General features: G+C 37.3%; 1 protein-coding gene across 1 annotated transcript in view; it reads right to left on the bottom strand.

Annotated features, from left to right (window-relative positions):
• The window catches only part of LOC108730241 (fat-like cadherin-related tumor suppressor homolog), a gene marked incomplete at its 5' end in the record, with an annotated part of 53,022 nt that extends 37,400 nt beyond the window's left edge, over positions 1-15,622 (bottom strand). Inside the window, 3 exon segments of the mRNA XM_018459810.1 lie at positions 5,015-5,076; positions 13,757-13,961; positions 15,494-15,622. Coding sequence (XP_018315312.1) covers positions 5,015-5,076; positions 13,757-13,961; positions 15,494-15,622 — 396 coding nt within the window.
• Positions 15,623-16,047: the final 425 nt, after the last annotated feature.

The following is a 16,047-nucleotide window of genomic DNA, read 5'->3' as shown; positions in this document are numbered from 1 at the left end:
GCATTCAAGTATGCTTGGTCGATCATAAATTTCGATGAAATATTCTCCAGCGGAGAATTACTTCAAGCAGCAGTTAGAGAGTCTGTTCTACGGTAGTAAGCAACTTTCTCACTCACTTTGAATAGGAGCAGTGGCTAAGCACACCTGAAAATAGAAGGGCATTGAAAAGCCTGACCGAAAAGAGGTAACGCAATGGTCACGTCAATAAAGCCCTTCAGCGAGTACTCGTCATATATTTGTGAATTCGACAGTTTCTATATCGCTCTCGTTTTTGCAACACAATATTTTCACTCAATCACTCGGGTCGGTGCACATCGAACAACAAAAGGACGTGGTGTGATCTGCCGTCGTTGCACACGCCGTCGAAAGTGAGACGGTATTGTCAATATTTTAGATTCATCGAACGCTTTCCGTATTACAGTATGCAAAAAAGCGCGCCTGGTGGCACGAGATACGCGTGGTCGGTCGAGAAATAGTTTCTTCTTCATAGCGGAGCTCACGGGAATACTCGTAAATTATGCGTGGAATTATGAAAAAGGGAGACACGGTTGCCCCGGTCAACGGGTCGCGCAACCTCGGTTGACCTCTCATGCCAAAATACCAGCCAGTCGCCTCGCCCTTTGACATCGGGCTGTACACTGTAAGCGGTATATCGATGACAGATAAACGAGTTTGGCGAGCGAGCGAATGCGCCATAAAAAGAAGATCTAACGATCCGCGCGAAAACTACAGCGCTCTGTTAGATGAGCATGCTGCCAATATCGCTGTTTCGGCAAATATCAATTTCGTCAATGTTCGGCATAGTTATAATAGACTCGGACTGTGCTATCCGAAAATAAAATGGATTTTTATAACTAATACAGAAGGACAAAGTTGGATGCGTATATCGTTCTCTTTCATCGTTTGCAAAAGCTCAATATATAGAATACCAATGAAGAAATATAATTTAATTGACCTATGATTGCTCTTGCATGACACTTATAATTTTTGTCTCTTACAGTGAGTGCTAAAAAGTATTAGTACAGGAGAGATATCTTAAAAAAAAAACCTTAATTTTAGAAAGTAAACATTAATTAGCAATTTATTAACACATAATAAAATAGATTATATACTTATCTAATCAAAATACCTTAATAATCTAATCAAATTACTTTAATAAACGGAAATAAAAATTATATTCTTTGAAAAGTATTTATATAGTCAAGACTTCGCACTTATTAGATATATAAAAAACAGTCAAATTGGCTGAAAGTGCGATTAACTTATGAGATGCTGATCAAAAGTCTCCATCATGAACACCATCATAAAAAATGGACAAGCAGGATGAGCAGAATCTATTCATTTTTTTGTGGTTGTTCTTTTCTTATGAAGACTTTTGATCAGCATCTCATAAGTTATAAAATATCACAATTTCAGCCAATTTGATTAAAGCATACTTTCTTCATGATTAACAAAGGTTCTTTAGCTTTCAAGAGCATATATGTACATTGTACATAGTTATTTCCGTGAAGTTTTTTTGTTTATATTAGGACGAAACTCATAATTAAATTGCTAATTAATGTTTATTTTTTATAAAGGTTATTTTCATAAAAATTCTTTATATTGTAGGACAATAAAAACAATCATAAGACTGTTTAAAGGCACACATAGATGACCAAAATAATTATGACAACAGTGAAGTGTCGTTGGCGTAGCACACTAACAAGTGCTAAAGAGAACAAAGGATTCCAAATTCAAATCTCAGTAAGCTCTGTTAATTTTTCCACCCCCCGATCTCTGTAATGTGAATATTTTTTGCATTCACTGTACATTAATTATTGAAAATATATTTTTGTAGATACTTTATATATTATACTATTTGTCGATGTTAAAAACTTCACTGTCTTTTACTCAAAGAGCGTAATGGCTGAACGAGCGATTTAATCCACGTGATTGATAACGAAGAGGTAATTGACGTAGCTTACGCTAAAAGAAAGCGCTAAAAGAGAAAGCTCCGTACACTCATTAATTATTCGTGGCGGAGAGACTTTGCAAAATTGTCGAAGTTTCTCTGCAAGACGGTGGTACGGCGGGGGCCACAGGGGAGGCGATCGTTTTCACGAACTCTTGTTTTTAGAGCCGAGACTCATTTAACTCGGTTACCAACACAAACATTCTGTTAACAACCCGCATCGCAGGATCAAAGCCTCTTAAAGTGATTTCCTGATCGCGTTACGGATCCGTCGGAGAATTTCCGTAATGATATCTAACGAAATCAGACCCACATGAGGCGGATTTAAATACTTAAGGGGTCTACTCATTGTGTATCTTCCGTGAAATATTATTTATACAATATAAATTTTAAATATTATTTGTCTCGAAATAAATAGCGTTGAGCTTTTATAAATAGTCCTTCGTCAAATAATCCTTAGTCGTATTAGTGATAAATATTGATGTACAGTTTAAAATGCAAAACGATGATACAATTTGATTTTCAATATCCTATTCTGTTACAGAGTGCACTTAATTAGATCAGTCGGTGGGCTGCGTCGAAAATTTAAACTGTGCGCGACATGCGAATGAACGAGAGTACGGCCATTAAAACCAATAACGTGCAATTTAATTTGGGACGAGCATATACTTGTGTTAATCATGAAATACTTTACTGCCGTAATGTTCCACGTATGTTTTTTTTCCCCGGCATTACCTGATGCGATTTTGTAGTATCAGAACCACTTTAACTGTCGTGAATAATTCAGAAATTTTCGAACGCGTTTAAAAATTCATATAAAAATAAAATCTGGAAACTATTTCGCATATGTTCGGAACTTGCGGCATTACATAATTATAATTTCACGAACATTATGATAATCTGCCGTATTGTGAATCCTATGAATGAAATTTTACGGGCAGCGTAAGCACTTGTTATTAATCATTATGCTTTTTCAGAAAAAAGTCAGAGTTTAAGTTAACGGTCTTAAACATAAGAACTACGAATAGCCGCCATAGTCATTTTTATATGAAAAAAAACGAACAATTTTTTGCTGGAGTATCTAAATTTTAGTAAAATACAGATCTGAAAATAATTCATGTTAAGCTATTTGTTAAAGTTGGCGTTCAAGCTAATATATAAATATTTGTCTAAATGAGCACGTTTAATTTTTTATATAAATTCATGAGAGTATGTGCATCAGATTTTTTAAACATTATAAAAGGTTCGTTCGCATTGCTTGCACTTTTTGCATTCATCTTTGTTCTCTTTCAACACCTGAATATTCTTTTATCTCGTTTTAAGTGCAAATATTTTGGGGATTTCAAACAACAAATAAATCTAATAATATAAGAAACAGACACATGTTCGGAAAACAAACGATCGATGGAGAGATAAACGAGTTTTATTTTTTTTTATATTTGAGTCTTTTGTACTATAAAGGCTACGTTTACAGAGACTACCGAGAGACTTATATGCGATCTAACCTATAATGCAACTCAAAATAGGTCTAGGCACCAACCATTTACCTCGTAAATGGCTTGAAGTATTCTACAAACATTTTACAACACGAAATAATTATGTAGGATGTTCAAGCTTGTTGCTAAAATATCAAAATTTTTTGCTCTCATTATGTTTGAGTTTCCTACATAATTATTTCGATAGTAAATTTCTACCAAAAATTTCTAACAAAATTTTCTGTATCTAATTAAATCTTTAGATATTTCAGCAAAGTCGTTCTTTTCGTGTCTATTAGCAAAATATACTCTTCAGACATCTATATTTTACACAGTACACTTAATCAGCAGAATGCTTTGAAACATCTTGGGAGTTCCGGCACTTTGAGAAAAAGCTGGGAGTCTATCAGCTAAAGAAATTCTCAAAATAGGATGCTTCGTGGATGTAGAGAAAGGAAAATGTTGAGGATAAAGTTAGACCGTTTATTTCCCTATTTTTATCGCCCCGACGAAATTTCTGTGTCTACCGTTCGTACACGACGTGAGACTATCGCGAGTTCTTCTTTTAATCCCGATGCAGGTAGAAATTCCCCGGGAGGCTGCGCCGACCTTCCCCAGAGAAATGTCTTGCCTCCCCGATGTCTCACCCTACGACTCTTCTTCTTCTTAGAACCATTGTACTCTTTTCAGCGTTGTTCTATCCGAAGTCTCCCCTTCCTCCTTCTGCCGCTTTTACCCCTCTTTCTTTCCGTCGTTGTCCCAAGTCGTCCATTCGTTTCTCGGTCTCTTGCCTCCCGCCCTCCCCCCGCCCGTTCATACTACCCCTTTTCTCACCGTGCTACCCTCAAGTTAGCCTTCTCGCTTTTATCGTCACAGACAGCAGATTTTCCTCATTTTACTTTTCAATCTCACGGAGGATGCGATTTTCTTCCTCATTTCCACTTCGACAATATCGAGCGTCGACGAGCGGACGAAGCAGAGAAGGCAAAAGCGACAGTTTCCAGAACTTTATATCGATAGTATTGTTGAGAAACGAACGAATGGACAAGCGAAACGAGAAAGGATGCGTCAATCCGTCAATTAGTTGTTAACGTTAGCGCGTCATTAGGGAACACGATTTGCTCTAACGATTCTGAAACTGATTAGATCGTCGTCTAAGCATCGTTAAATGCGAAGACACGATGCGCTCATAATCTGTTTCCTCGAAATTTATTCACGCTTCGAATTTACTCACAATTATATTGTTATGGAAGAACTGGTGAAAAACTTGCCGCATCGTTTTCAGCATAAAAAAATCTATAAGAGACCTTGTCTAGTTCAAAGTAATTAAAAAGAAAACATTTTTCGTAAACTATGTTATTTATAACTTTCAATAAAATAACTTTTTTGTAACTTTTTATGCGTGCCGTTTTCTCACAAAATATCTGAAGATTTTACGTATATAAAAAATTTTTTATATACCTTTAGTACATAAATATTTTTTTTATGTAATAAAATAACTCTTCAATTCACAGTAAACGTTTTCCTGCAAGTTTCTTTTTCCGTGCGCCAAGGTACTATAATCTCTTAGAAAGATTATTTGACTTACCTCCAACACGTGCTCCGCTTGATTCTCACGATCGAGCTTCCTACCACTGGTGCTGATGAGACCTGTAATACGAATAGTGCAGAGATTAAGCAGACCATTCAATGATTAATAAATAACGGGATCGAGCGGCGTTCCGTGCTGCGGCAGGACAGTAAAACGGTGGCACTTTGCGCGAGACCCTCCCTCGATAAAATCCCGCGGGTGGAGGACGAGGGAAGCGGTACAACCCTCGAATTGCGGGCGAACGGAAGGACCTCCATTTACCGAGACAAAGATCGGTCCGATGGAACGAGCTCGACGAAATTATAGCGTTCAGATTTTGCCGTGCGTCGAGTACTCCCCGTCTCTTTCAACGGTACCGCCGCGATATCGAGCTTCATTTTACGTCCCACGGAATCCCTTTCATCATGGGCATGAACTCCGCTCGGAAACTCGATTGAGCAAAAATTTGCGGACGCGAAGTAACTGACGAGGGGAGAAATTCTTCTGGCGTACTACTCTACGAAAAACTTTCAAGAGAAGACGGTAGTTCGAGCGCTAGACCTTCCAATTTTGACAAAATGGTATTTGTAAAATAATTAACCCTTATATATAAACAACATGATAGGTCCATGATAGGTTGCCTCTCCAGTTTTTAGCCGGAAATTCGGATTCCGGCTTTTTGTTAACGAATTTCAAACTTTTTGGCAAACGGATAAAATCTCTGGCTAATTTTGCTCTAAATTTTGATGACGTTTTCTTTTTTTAAGAAATGCATATCCCCATAAGCATATAATATTCCTAGATGTTATACGAATATTATTTATTTAAGAAAGGATAATTAATATTAGGTTAATATTAAATTATAATTAATATTAGAGATATAAAGAGATGTTTTTGATAAGCACAAGGATGATACACACAGAAGTTTACCTAGCGAAGGTAAGTCTCGCGCAAAAAAGCTCCACGAGACGCAAAGCGTGACGCTTCAACAAAGCGATACCGCCAAACAAAAAGAAGAAGCCCTTTAGCGAACAGCCACGTTGTATAAAGCCAGAGTGATCTTTTTTTTATTAGTCTTACGGCTTCCAGTGACGGCAGTGTCGCTGACGGCCCAGATTTTATATTACACCGTGAGCTCTGCTAATCAAGTTACGAGGAAGCCGTTGTCGTTCCACTCGGAGCTCCGATTCGCCGCGTCGACAAGGCGGTGCCGAACACGTAATTCTCGCTTTGCGGCCTCGTTATGATTAGTGTGGCGTGAATCCGAACTCGTGTAACTGATACGGTACCGGGCATCGTCATTAAAACAAACTAGTTCACGTTTTCGTTGGCTAACGTCTATCGCGTGTTAAACACGTTGCGTTACATCGGGCCGCTTGGAACGAAAGCACCGAAACAATCCACGGAAAAGTATGAGATCTTCAAATCTAATTTCCGTTGCTCTAATTGAGTTCGCGCCGTTTCGAGGCTCGATTAATTGCGCCTTTTTCCTGTGGATTTCGTCGACAATTTCAAACGTGGCGGGCTTCAGCACGTTCTTTTTATCAAATGGGAAGTAGGAGGAAAAAGGGGATGATAGAAAAGGCGTACGGAAGGCGAGCGGAAGCGCGGCGATGGACAGGAAAAAAGGGGAATTGCGGGAAATGCCATTCGATCGAGCCGCGAACGCGAATGCGAATGTACAGAGCTCTGGTGCTGTAGAACGCATTTAAATAATTGCTTTTCGTTTTCGTTCCTCGCCCTCTGGACCGTGTCTACCCCTCGGCCTGATAGGAATACACGCCCACGCGCTCGTGCGCGTGTCGGCAGCGGGAAATTCGTTATTGGAAATCAACAACTGCAGTTAGGTAAAATTATTTACGATATTACCGGTGACACGATTTTCGCCGCCGTTCGCCGATCGCGGCGTAAAATAAGAATTCTCTGTCCGGGATAACGACGAATTTATTTTCTGCCGCGCGTAAGTCCCAATGGACGTCGCAAGGACGGTTTTCCCTTGAAGCACCGGGCGGAACGCTCGACGGAGTAATATTTTATGATGATAGTGAAAAATGCTTCCGGGTTAACGGCGCCGGAGCAACGAGAAGGCCGCTTAAAGGCCGCTCATCTCTCGCTGGGAGAAAGTTTTATCGGGATTATTCCCTTATGACGAGCTAAGATTATCTGTCTTTCACGAGCGGTGCGGCGAGCGTTTTATGAAATTTGCTAGCAGGGGTCTCGCGCTCGTATTAAGACAATCGCGAGTTTCATGGCGCGAATGAAAAACTTAAAGGGTTGAAGAAACTGGGAGAAACAATTCCCTGACAAGTCACGGTCTCTCAATGATATTTTCAATCACGCGGCAGTGTTCCATTAGTATAAAAATAACGTGTATAATATTTTTATAAAAAATGAGAGAAAAAAACACTTTAATATTTTGATAAAGTTCCGCCATTTTCGTTGCCGTTATTAAAAGCGGCAAATACATCAATTGAATTGATATGAATTGCGACCGTTTATAGTAATAACATCGCTGGCAATCAGCGACGTACATCCACAGAATAAAATCTCATATTTCTCCACTTTTCGCGTAATTAATGAAATTAGTCGGGCATATTTGCAACGCCCAAGGCCGGTTTAACAAAAAGCCGGGGATTTCTAAAAGCTACCCGTCCCGTGCCGCTAGTGCTTAACGGGGGTGTAATTAATACCTACGTTTTACATTCTATTTAGTCACCCCAACGCAAGGGGACATTTTTGCGTGGTGGCGCATTACGCGCCGAAAGCGCGACTTAACCGGGCGATTAGTCCGACCGGGTACGAGGTCGCGTAACGATATGCCGTTCGTTTGTGCAAGCTCGTTCCCGCGAGCGAGGTCGCATTATTCGGCCAAGATCTATCTAATCTAATTTCGTACCGTCGTATAACACCGCCATTGTTCTCTCCATCGTCGTATCTTAGCTACGTGCTGCTGTAACTGCGGGCGGCCGCCGTGTGCGAATACGCCGGTTAGCACCTGAGATATATGTATGCACGTCCGATGAGCATACCTTTCGGGCATTACCTTTCATCCGAAGTACTCCATTAAGGAAAATATGCAGTAAGTTGTAAAAGTTCATACAAGGAAAATGTCTTTTGAAAAAACCTTATTTTTTTTTAAGTAAACATTAATTAGTAATTTATTAACAAAGAATAAATAGTTAATAAAGAATAAAATAGATTATATATTTCTCAAAATTATTTATGTTACATAAAAAGATATAAATTGAAATATCATATCTCAATATAATGAGCGAAAATGCAAAGTTGGATTATTGTATAAAAAGTATTCGTATAATCGAGATAAATTTAACTTCTAAGATCATGAACACGGTTTTCGCAAAGTTCCTTTATTTATATTAAGATGAAACGTAGATACTTATTGTCAATAAATTGCGAATTTTATGTTTTCTTGTTTATTTTCTGTAAATAAGACTTTTTAAATAAAAATCCCCCCTGCATTGTTAAATTTATAATGCCAAATTATACTCAACTTAAGTTATTTTTAACCATTTTTATAGATACCCATTGTTTCTACTCAATACAACGTTAATTTAATTAAAACAATAATGGAATTAAACAATTTCATTCAAGAAAATGTATTAAATTTAATTCAAATTTAGTTTATTGTTTACTGAGCGCAATATATAGACAATATATAGACGTTATTTATTTTGAAATTAATTACAGAAATAGATTGATTTATATTTTGATATACATGAAAGTTAAAATAAAATATTGTTTAAAGAATTAGATTACCTCTTTCAATATCTATCAGTATTTTTTTGCATTATTCAAATACATGGAAGATAAAATACACTGCATTCGAAATTGTCGACAATTGAAATTGCCAAAAATAAAAATATTAGATATATTTTGAAATAAAGCATTTGTTTTATTTATTCATTAAGAAGTACGTGTTTATTACTTTTTTTGAACGTAACACACAATTCTTCCACGAGAAAAACTTTCTAATACTTTTATCTCCGCGTGCACACCCTGGCTTAGGTATACATATAGTCTTAGATCGTAAAATAACACACCAGCATCGCCTTGTGCTACATAATAATGTTAATGAGGGCGGAGAGGCGACAGTGTAATCGTAAAACACGTACATGCGATATACCGTGACGCATTATTTCAACGTGCATTCTAGAGCGCATGATGGAGTAGCCTTTTTACCGGGCCTGGCCTTTTCCATCGCCCCTTACCTGCGACGCGTCCCGGTAGATTAAAAAAAACTCACGGTCTCCTTGCTTGTTATCGGGCATTCGTGAAAATTGATCGAGAGACCGCGGTAGCCGATGATTGATGCCCGCGGAATGTGCGCACGCGGATGCGAAAGAGGCGTCCGCACGTAGCAAAAGCGAGGTGATGCATTAATCGAGTGATCCGGTGATTTAATTGCGGAAACAAGTTTCCGGCGGCCGGGCGCGACTCTTTTTGAAAAAAGACGGTACGCTTTTACAGCGAAGACCCTTTAATATGGGCCGCGAAATAATGTTACAATTAGCTTGCGCAATACTTCGTTTCAGTAAAAACGACGATTGTTCATTTTTCTCGATACTGTCGACTTAAAATAAATCTAGAGATAATCCAAAATACAAATAAAAATTTGAAATAAAAGATTTGAAGTAAAAAGACAATAAATTGAGGAGTACGTATAATGAAACTAATTAGAAATTGGATATGTCAATGTTATGTTAAAAAACATAAATGTAAAATATAAGATGAATACACAGGTAGTTAATATAAAATTTTTACAAGAATTAAACCAGTCCAGAGAGAGAGATTTTATATTTTTTTTAATCAATGAATCTCCAAAATATTAATCACAAAGCCTAAAATTGTGTTCCTATGTCTATTATACACCCAGAAGAAAATTACCAATTTATACAATAAACAGTTGGAAGATGAGAAATTTTGTTCTTTGAAAATTTAATTTTTTGGACTTAGTTTTTACGAAAAATCCTTCATATAAATTTACTGATTAAGTTGGATCGTGTAAAATAAATTTTAGACAGTTTGTGAGACTCGAATTTTACATACACCTGCTGTGCAAAGAGTATCGCGTATCCAATAATTCCTTTGAACTTATAGTAACTCCGAGCTATCATAACACCGTCATTAGTAAAAACCGCAATTTCTTTCGTTGCCTCGGCTTTCGTTATTCGCGGTATTCCCTACGGAACGTAATAACGCGAAGTAAATAGAAATCTGCGGTGTATTTGCCGCAGAGAAACTAGTAGGCGATACGTTGCGCTCTCTGTGAAGGTAAACGCGGCAGTGCAGTGGTGTAAATGTCCGTTTTATCCCGCTTTAGTCCAACTGATTGTGTTGCAACCGGGCAACCCGATACAACCGGTGGTTCTGTCTATCGCAAAAATCGAGCGACGTTGCTAAACGGCAACGCGCCACATTGATTATAAATAATAATCCTATCGCGCGCGAAGGCGAACGGCGATAAAATCGACGATACCTCTTCTTCGGGATGGCGGAAACCAATTTAGCTGGTATTACACGGAATTTGGAAGCCGTCCACCCGTCCGTCCGTTGTATTACATTGCAGTAATTGCTGTTGGTGGAGTAGCATTGCTGTCGGGCTGAAACTGGGACAGAGCGCTGATATTCCGATGTACAACATTGGACTCGTGTACTCGCAATGATATCTATCTGTACTTTTCTCTTTGACAATGTATTCCAATTCAGAATATCAAACAAGGAATAATACTTCATCCCATCAGACAGTGTGCTCGCTATTACTAAAAAGATCGTGAAACATCCGATTCAATCTCGCAATGGACGTTATTGTCCAAATCGTTGATGCAATCTTTTCATCTCCGCGATGTAATCCAAGATAAGAAAAAAAAAACGGACTTGTCAGAGAAAGAACGAGACAAACAGCATGGTAGAATTCTTTTTATTTATCCGATAACTCGGTGAGAGAGTTGCGCGCTACTTTTACGAGAATAAAATCGTATAAGTGAACGACTATCTATCAATTCAAGCTTCTATACTTCATACAAAATATTAGATAATCAAGCGTCGAAATAGAGCATTTGATCACACAGTTACTGTACAATAGTTTAGCAGTGTGTTCAGAAAATTAATTAAAATCAATTATTCTCTCCTTAATACAAAAAGTTAAAATAATTATATAAGCGATCAAATTATTAACCGATATTATATGTAATATATAGAGCTTACGCCTTTAGATCCATAACTTACACATGTACCGATCTATCAATGTCATTAATCTTCATGACTCTCAGGTGATATTTTTATAGCTTACAATTTACTACACCATATTATTGGCATCAAGATGGCTTTTTAAAGATAAAAAAGATAAAAATGTCCAGTAGACATTGATAATAAGGATTAAATTGTAAAAACACTATTATTAACATGATATTATACATACAGATAATTCACTTCGAGAGATAAAGAACCACTGGATATCAACAATAAATAAAATTAATCTTTGTAAATTTAAAATCAACGTCAGACACGTTCGACCACAAATATTGTAATTTTCTGATATATAATGTTGAAACCTTATAATTATTGAATTCAAGAATATCCAAAACTTCTTAACATGCTTGGAGTTCGTTAAGCATCCACTTCAGACTTGGAAACCTATAAAGTAACTTTTCTTGATGGACTACTAAGTTATTCTGCTATGATTGTTTGCTGAAAAAGACTCCAAAGAGAGTCGAAACGTTCAATATTTCGAATAAAGAACATCACGAAAATCTAATTCCAATCACATTATTTTAAGATCTAAATAGTAATTAGGTCAAAAGCTTGAAAACACAATGTGTAAAACTCATAAAAATTATTAGGAATAAGAATGTATAATCCTGTTTAATGAATGAATATGTTAACATTTATTTATTCCGTAAGAATAAAATTGCAGCAAGGAATGTAATAACTCATATTTCTTCTTGATTTATTAAAATCAATATCATCCTTCTCCAGTATCTAATTAATTAATTTCCCAAATTTTTGTTAAAAGAATGAAATAACTTGCATCTAACAATTAAAATCTGCTGTTAATAATAAACTTGTTACTATTATTATCTGTTATAATAAATATACTATCTAAATATGCACATAAGAAGTATAATAAAAAAGAAATCGAAAGATAAAGGATAGAAATCGATTTTTGAGGTTGTTTTTATCTGTATATATATATATAAATAAATAAAGTATATCAAAGGCAAAAATAATTACTGCGACGTGAATGTACTTTGACTTTTCGAGATCAACCTTCAATAATAACCATTTAAATAATGAAATTCGTGTTAGCGTTACTTGATCAATGATAATATTGATAACCCGATTGACATTTATAGCCGATTGATTGGTTATAACCAAGTATTTCCGTTTGGCATACGGTGAAGAACGACCGCAATACCACATATGTCGGGCCACGTTTTAAGGTTCGGTCAATCGACCGTTCGCTCCATTTTCTCCTCGCATGTGAAACACAAAGGTCGCGGGTGAGCCGGGCCAAGTTTTGCGCAATCCCGAACATTAAAAGTTTCGCGGACGGATAGCATGCGAAACGAATTGGCCAACTGACGGAGGGGAAGTTTTCGGGGATTGGTTGACGGTGATGAATACAAATCAAACGTCGGTCGACTTTTTCCATTGTGAACCATCTCCTCGGTAAACCGACTTTCATTTTGCATACTAATACCAATCGCAAACAACTTTCGAAGAATACGAGATTTCCGTTGTTTGTGAGAATACGCCTGGTTGAGTGCCAGGAATTGGTAAAGAACCGGCATAATTTCGAGAACTTTCGGATTTCGATAGACGAAAGTAATACCCGTTTCAATAAACCAGCAACATCATCGCTTTAAAATTCTTGTTGCATTTTTAACTCTAAGTAGCGCTCCATCCGCGCGAAGTCCCTGGCGTGCGAAAATATAAAGTTCTTGTCTGCCGCGCATTACGTACTTTCTGTTCCATATCCGTTCGTATCTCATGTATTATTTTGTCGCGCTAAACAACGTAACGCTAGCCTCTTACTTTATTTACGAAGATTTCGAATTCAAAAGCATGACGATGTCCCAGATCTAACGAGTTTGCAAGATAGGCACTCTCATCGTTTATAATATAATTCTCGAACGTCTCACGCGAGGAGGAAGGCTAAGCGAAACGATAAAGGACTGATGAATATGGACGACGTTCGATCACTCGGATTTGCATGCACGACCAGGTGAGGCAAGAACAACGTATCTTTAGACGCGCTTATATATCGCGAAATCGCGTTATTAAGTCCGAGAGAAGCAAGTCATTAAAATAAAGATCGATCGTGCGTCTATCTGTCAGAAACTATATTTTCTCTACGATACGGAATCATCGATGATACTCTAAAAATGAATCAATGACTTCAGTGCTATACTTATTATTGTAATCATCAGTGAATAATATTTACTGTTTGTTTTTAATAATAATACACTGATTCATTTTTAGAGAGGATAGGATCGAGCCAATATCTCATCCTTCGATTTGACTGATAACGAACGAGGATTCGAATGAAACTCTTTTCACAGAAGCGACCAATCTCCCGGTTTCATGTAACGGATTTATTAAAACTCTCGTCCAGCAAGATTGAACTCATTACTGACTACCGGGTGTGGCTAAAGACGTACGCCGTCATTCTGATCCTGCCGCGAGACCGGTATCATTTTGCCGTCGATGCGATACGCGAGCTGTACGCTCGGGACTTACCGGTAGTGGAGTTGATGAGAAAATATCCCTCCGGATTGCCGCTGCTGATGGTGAAGACGAATTGCTGGGGCGAGACATCGTGATCAAAGGCGCGGATCTGCAGAACGCTCACGCTGGCGGGCGAGTTCTCGGGCACGGATGGATAGTAAACTGGAAGCTCGGTCAGCGGTGTGTTATCATTCTCGTCCAGCACTTCGACGTAGACCTGCATAAGTGCGGAGAGAGACGTCCATTGAATCACCCATTAAATGAAATCACCGCGCGTTTGTTAAATTAAATTCGTGACTGGGGAAAAAAGAGAAGTAGTCGCAGCTTTATTTGAAATAACTCGGTATATTGATGCAATTGCATTCAGTTTTTTATTCCGTACCTTCGGAGGATTTAGGAAAACTGTAACTTGGATTTCCATAATGACAATTTTAGCAGTTTTCGTTTTATTACTTTTAAATCATTAATTGTCTTTTGATTTTGTTTTTTCTTTATTTCCTTTTATAATCTTTTATTTTAATTATTCACAATTAAGTATAATTATACATTCACGTTTGTCTATTTAAGGTGCTTTCTAATTGCTTGACACAAACGTAGCAAATTAATTCACCTATTTTCAGTGTTAATAAATAATTTAACTCTTTTAATTACATATTCTTTGTGGTAAGAATTAAATTATTTATTAACATTGAAAATATGAAAACCGATTTGCATTCAATTGCACTAATTAATCGTCGACACAACGCTACACATCTGTACTCAGCTCGAGGGTACTAGTCGAATGTGTAGCGTTGTGTCGACGATTATGGCAATTAGTGCAATTGAGTGCAAATCGGTTTTTATATTTTCAGTGTTAATAAATAATTTAATTTTTTCCAGATTATAAGATTATCGTAACAACAAAGAATATGTAATTCGTGACAACAAAGAATATGTAATTAAAAGGGTTGAATTATTTATTAATACTGAAAATAAGTGAATTAATTTGCTACGTTTGTGTCAAGATGTGTCAAGCAATTAGAAAGCTCTTATTTGTTAATCTTTCTTTGTGGTTTTTTGCTCATTATCCTAATTTATGTCACTTGCTTTTGTAATCAGTATGAGCGACGCACTCATTCGATTGGGGTCAGTCAGGGGATACATTTTTGTGCCCATACGCACTTTTAGGAGGAGAAACACTCCTTTGATAAAAACTGAGTTTTTAAAAGGAGTTTCTTTTGGAGCGAATATCATCGAAACTATAAGAAATGGATTAAAATGTTTTCATTAAGAGATGAATGATTTTAAGAATATTTTATATCTATAATAATAAAAAATAGTTTAAATTTTTTATTTATTTTTAAATAAAAATTATTTACTATACAAATAGTTTTTTATCATTATTATAAAGTATTTTTGAAACCATGAAACTTTTATTGAAAACATTTTTTTCCATCTCTTATAGTTTTAACAATTATAAATTTGCTTCGAAAGTAATTAATCGATTCTTCATCTGTATAGCAACGAAGAAGAATGATACGCGCAAAAGGTGAAACTATTGTTGAATTGCAATAAAATTAATTTTTTAAGTTATGTTACTTTTGAAATAAGGGAACGATATAGTAAAAGGGAAATAACAATAACTATTTGATTAAATAGCTCGTTAAGCGAGAACGATGTTAGTTTCTATTTAATATATATCTAAGTTTTTTCGAACGCTTCTTTTTTTCGGCAATCTCTGTAATTTACGATCCAATTGCTGAAACTTACTTGCAGACTCGAACTCAATGGAACCACTCCGTGATCCTGGGCGTAAACGGTTAACCAGTATCCCCTCTTCGTCTCGACGTCGAGCACCGCCTTGGTCCTGATGTTTCCTGCAACAAGCGGAGAACCGCGCAATTAACTCGGGAACCAGAATGAACGTGGCAAACGAACATAAGCCGTTCCGACGATAATATCTCTCGATCATCTATCTTTTAATATTTCGAAATAATTCACTTTATTCCGATCGATTCCGTCCGTGTGTAATGAAATATATGGCAGGTGCGAGCCCGTCAGGCGGCTTTCTCGAAATGGAATCAATAAGAACGTAAAATAATCGCCGTATCGCGAGACCTTTGCACTCTGGCGTTCGTTATTTCCTCGTACTCGGGACTCGAAACGAACGGAAGGCGGCCGGTTCGCGGAGGAAAAAAAGGAGACGGCGGTATTTCCACCTTGTGCGAGGTGGTCGGCAACAAGAGAGCCGACCAGCGGGCACGTCATCGCGCCGCTAAGTGCGCACGTATGCGTGCACTCGAGTTGGCGAGTCACCAACCAAG

The sequence above is a fragment of the Mycetomoellerius zeteki genome, unplaced genomic scaffold (assembly GCF_001594055.1).
Source record: "Mycetomoellerius zeteki isolate Tzet28-1 unplaced genomic scaffold, Tzet1.0 scaffold87, whole genome shotgun sequence".
Classification (NCBI taxonomy): domain Eukaryota; kingdom Metazoa; phylum Arthropoda; class Insecta; order Hymenoptera; family Formicidae; genus Mycetomoellerius; species Mycetomoellerius zeteki.
Note: the sequence above shows the minus strand (reverse complement) of the source record. Positions and strands in the feature narration are given on the sequence as shown.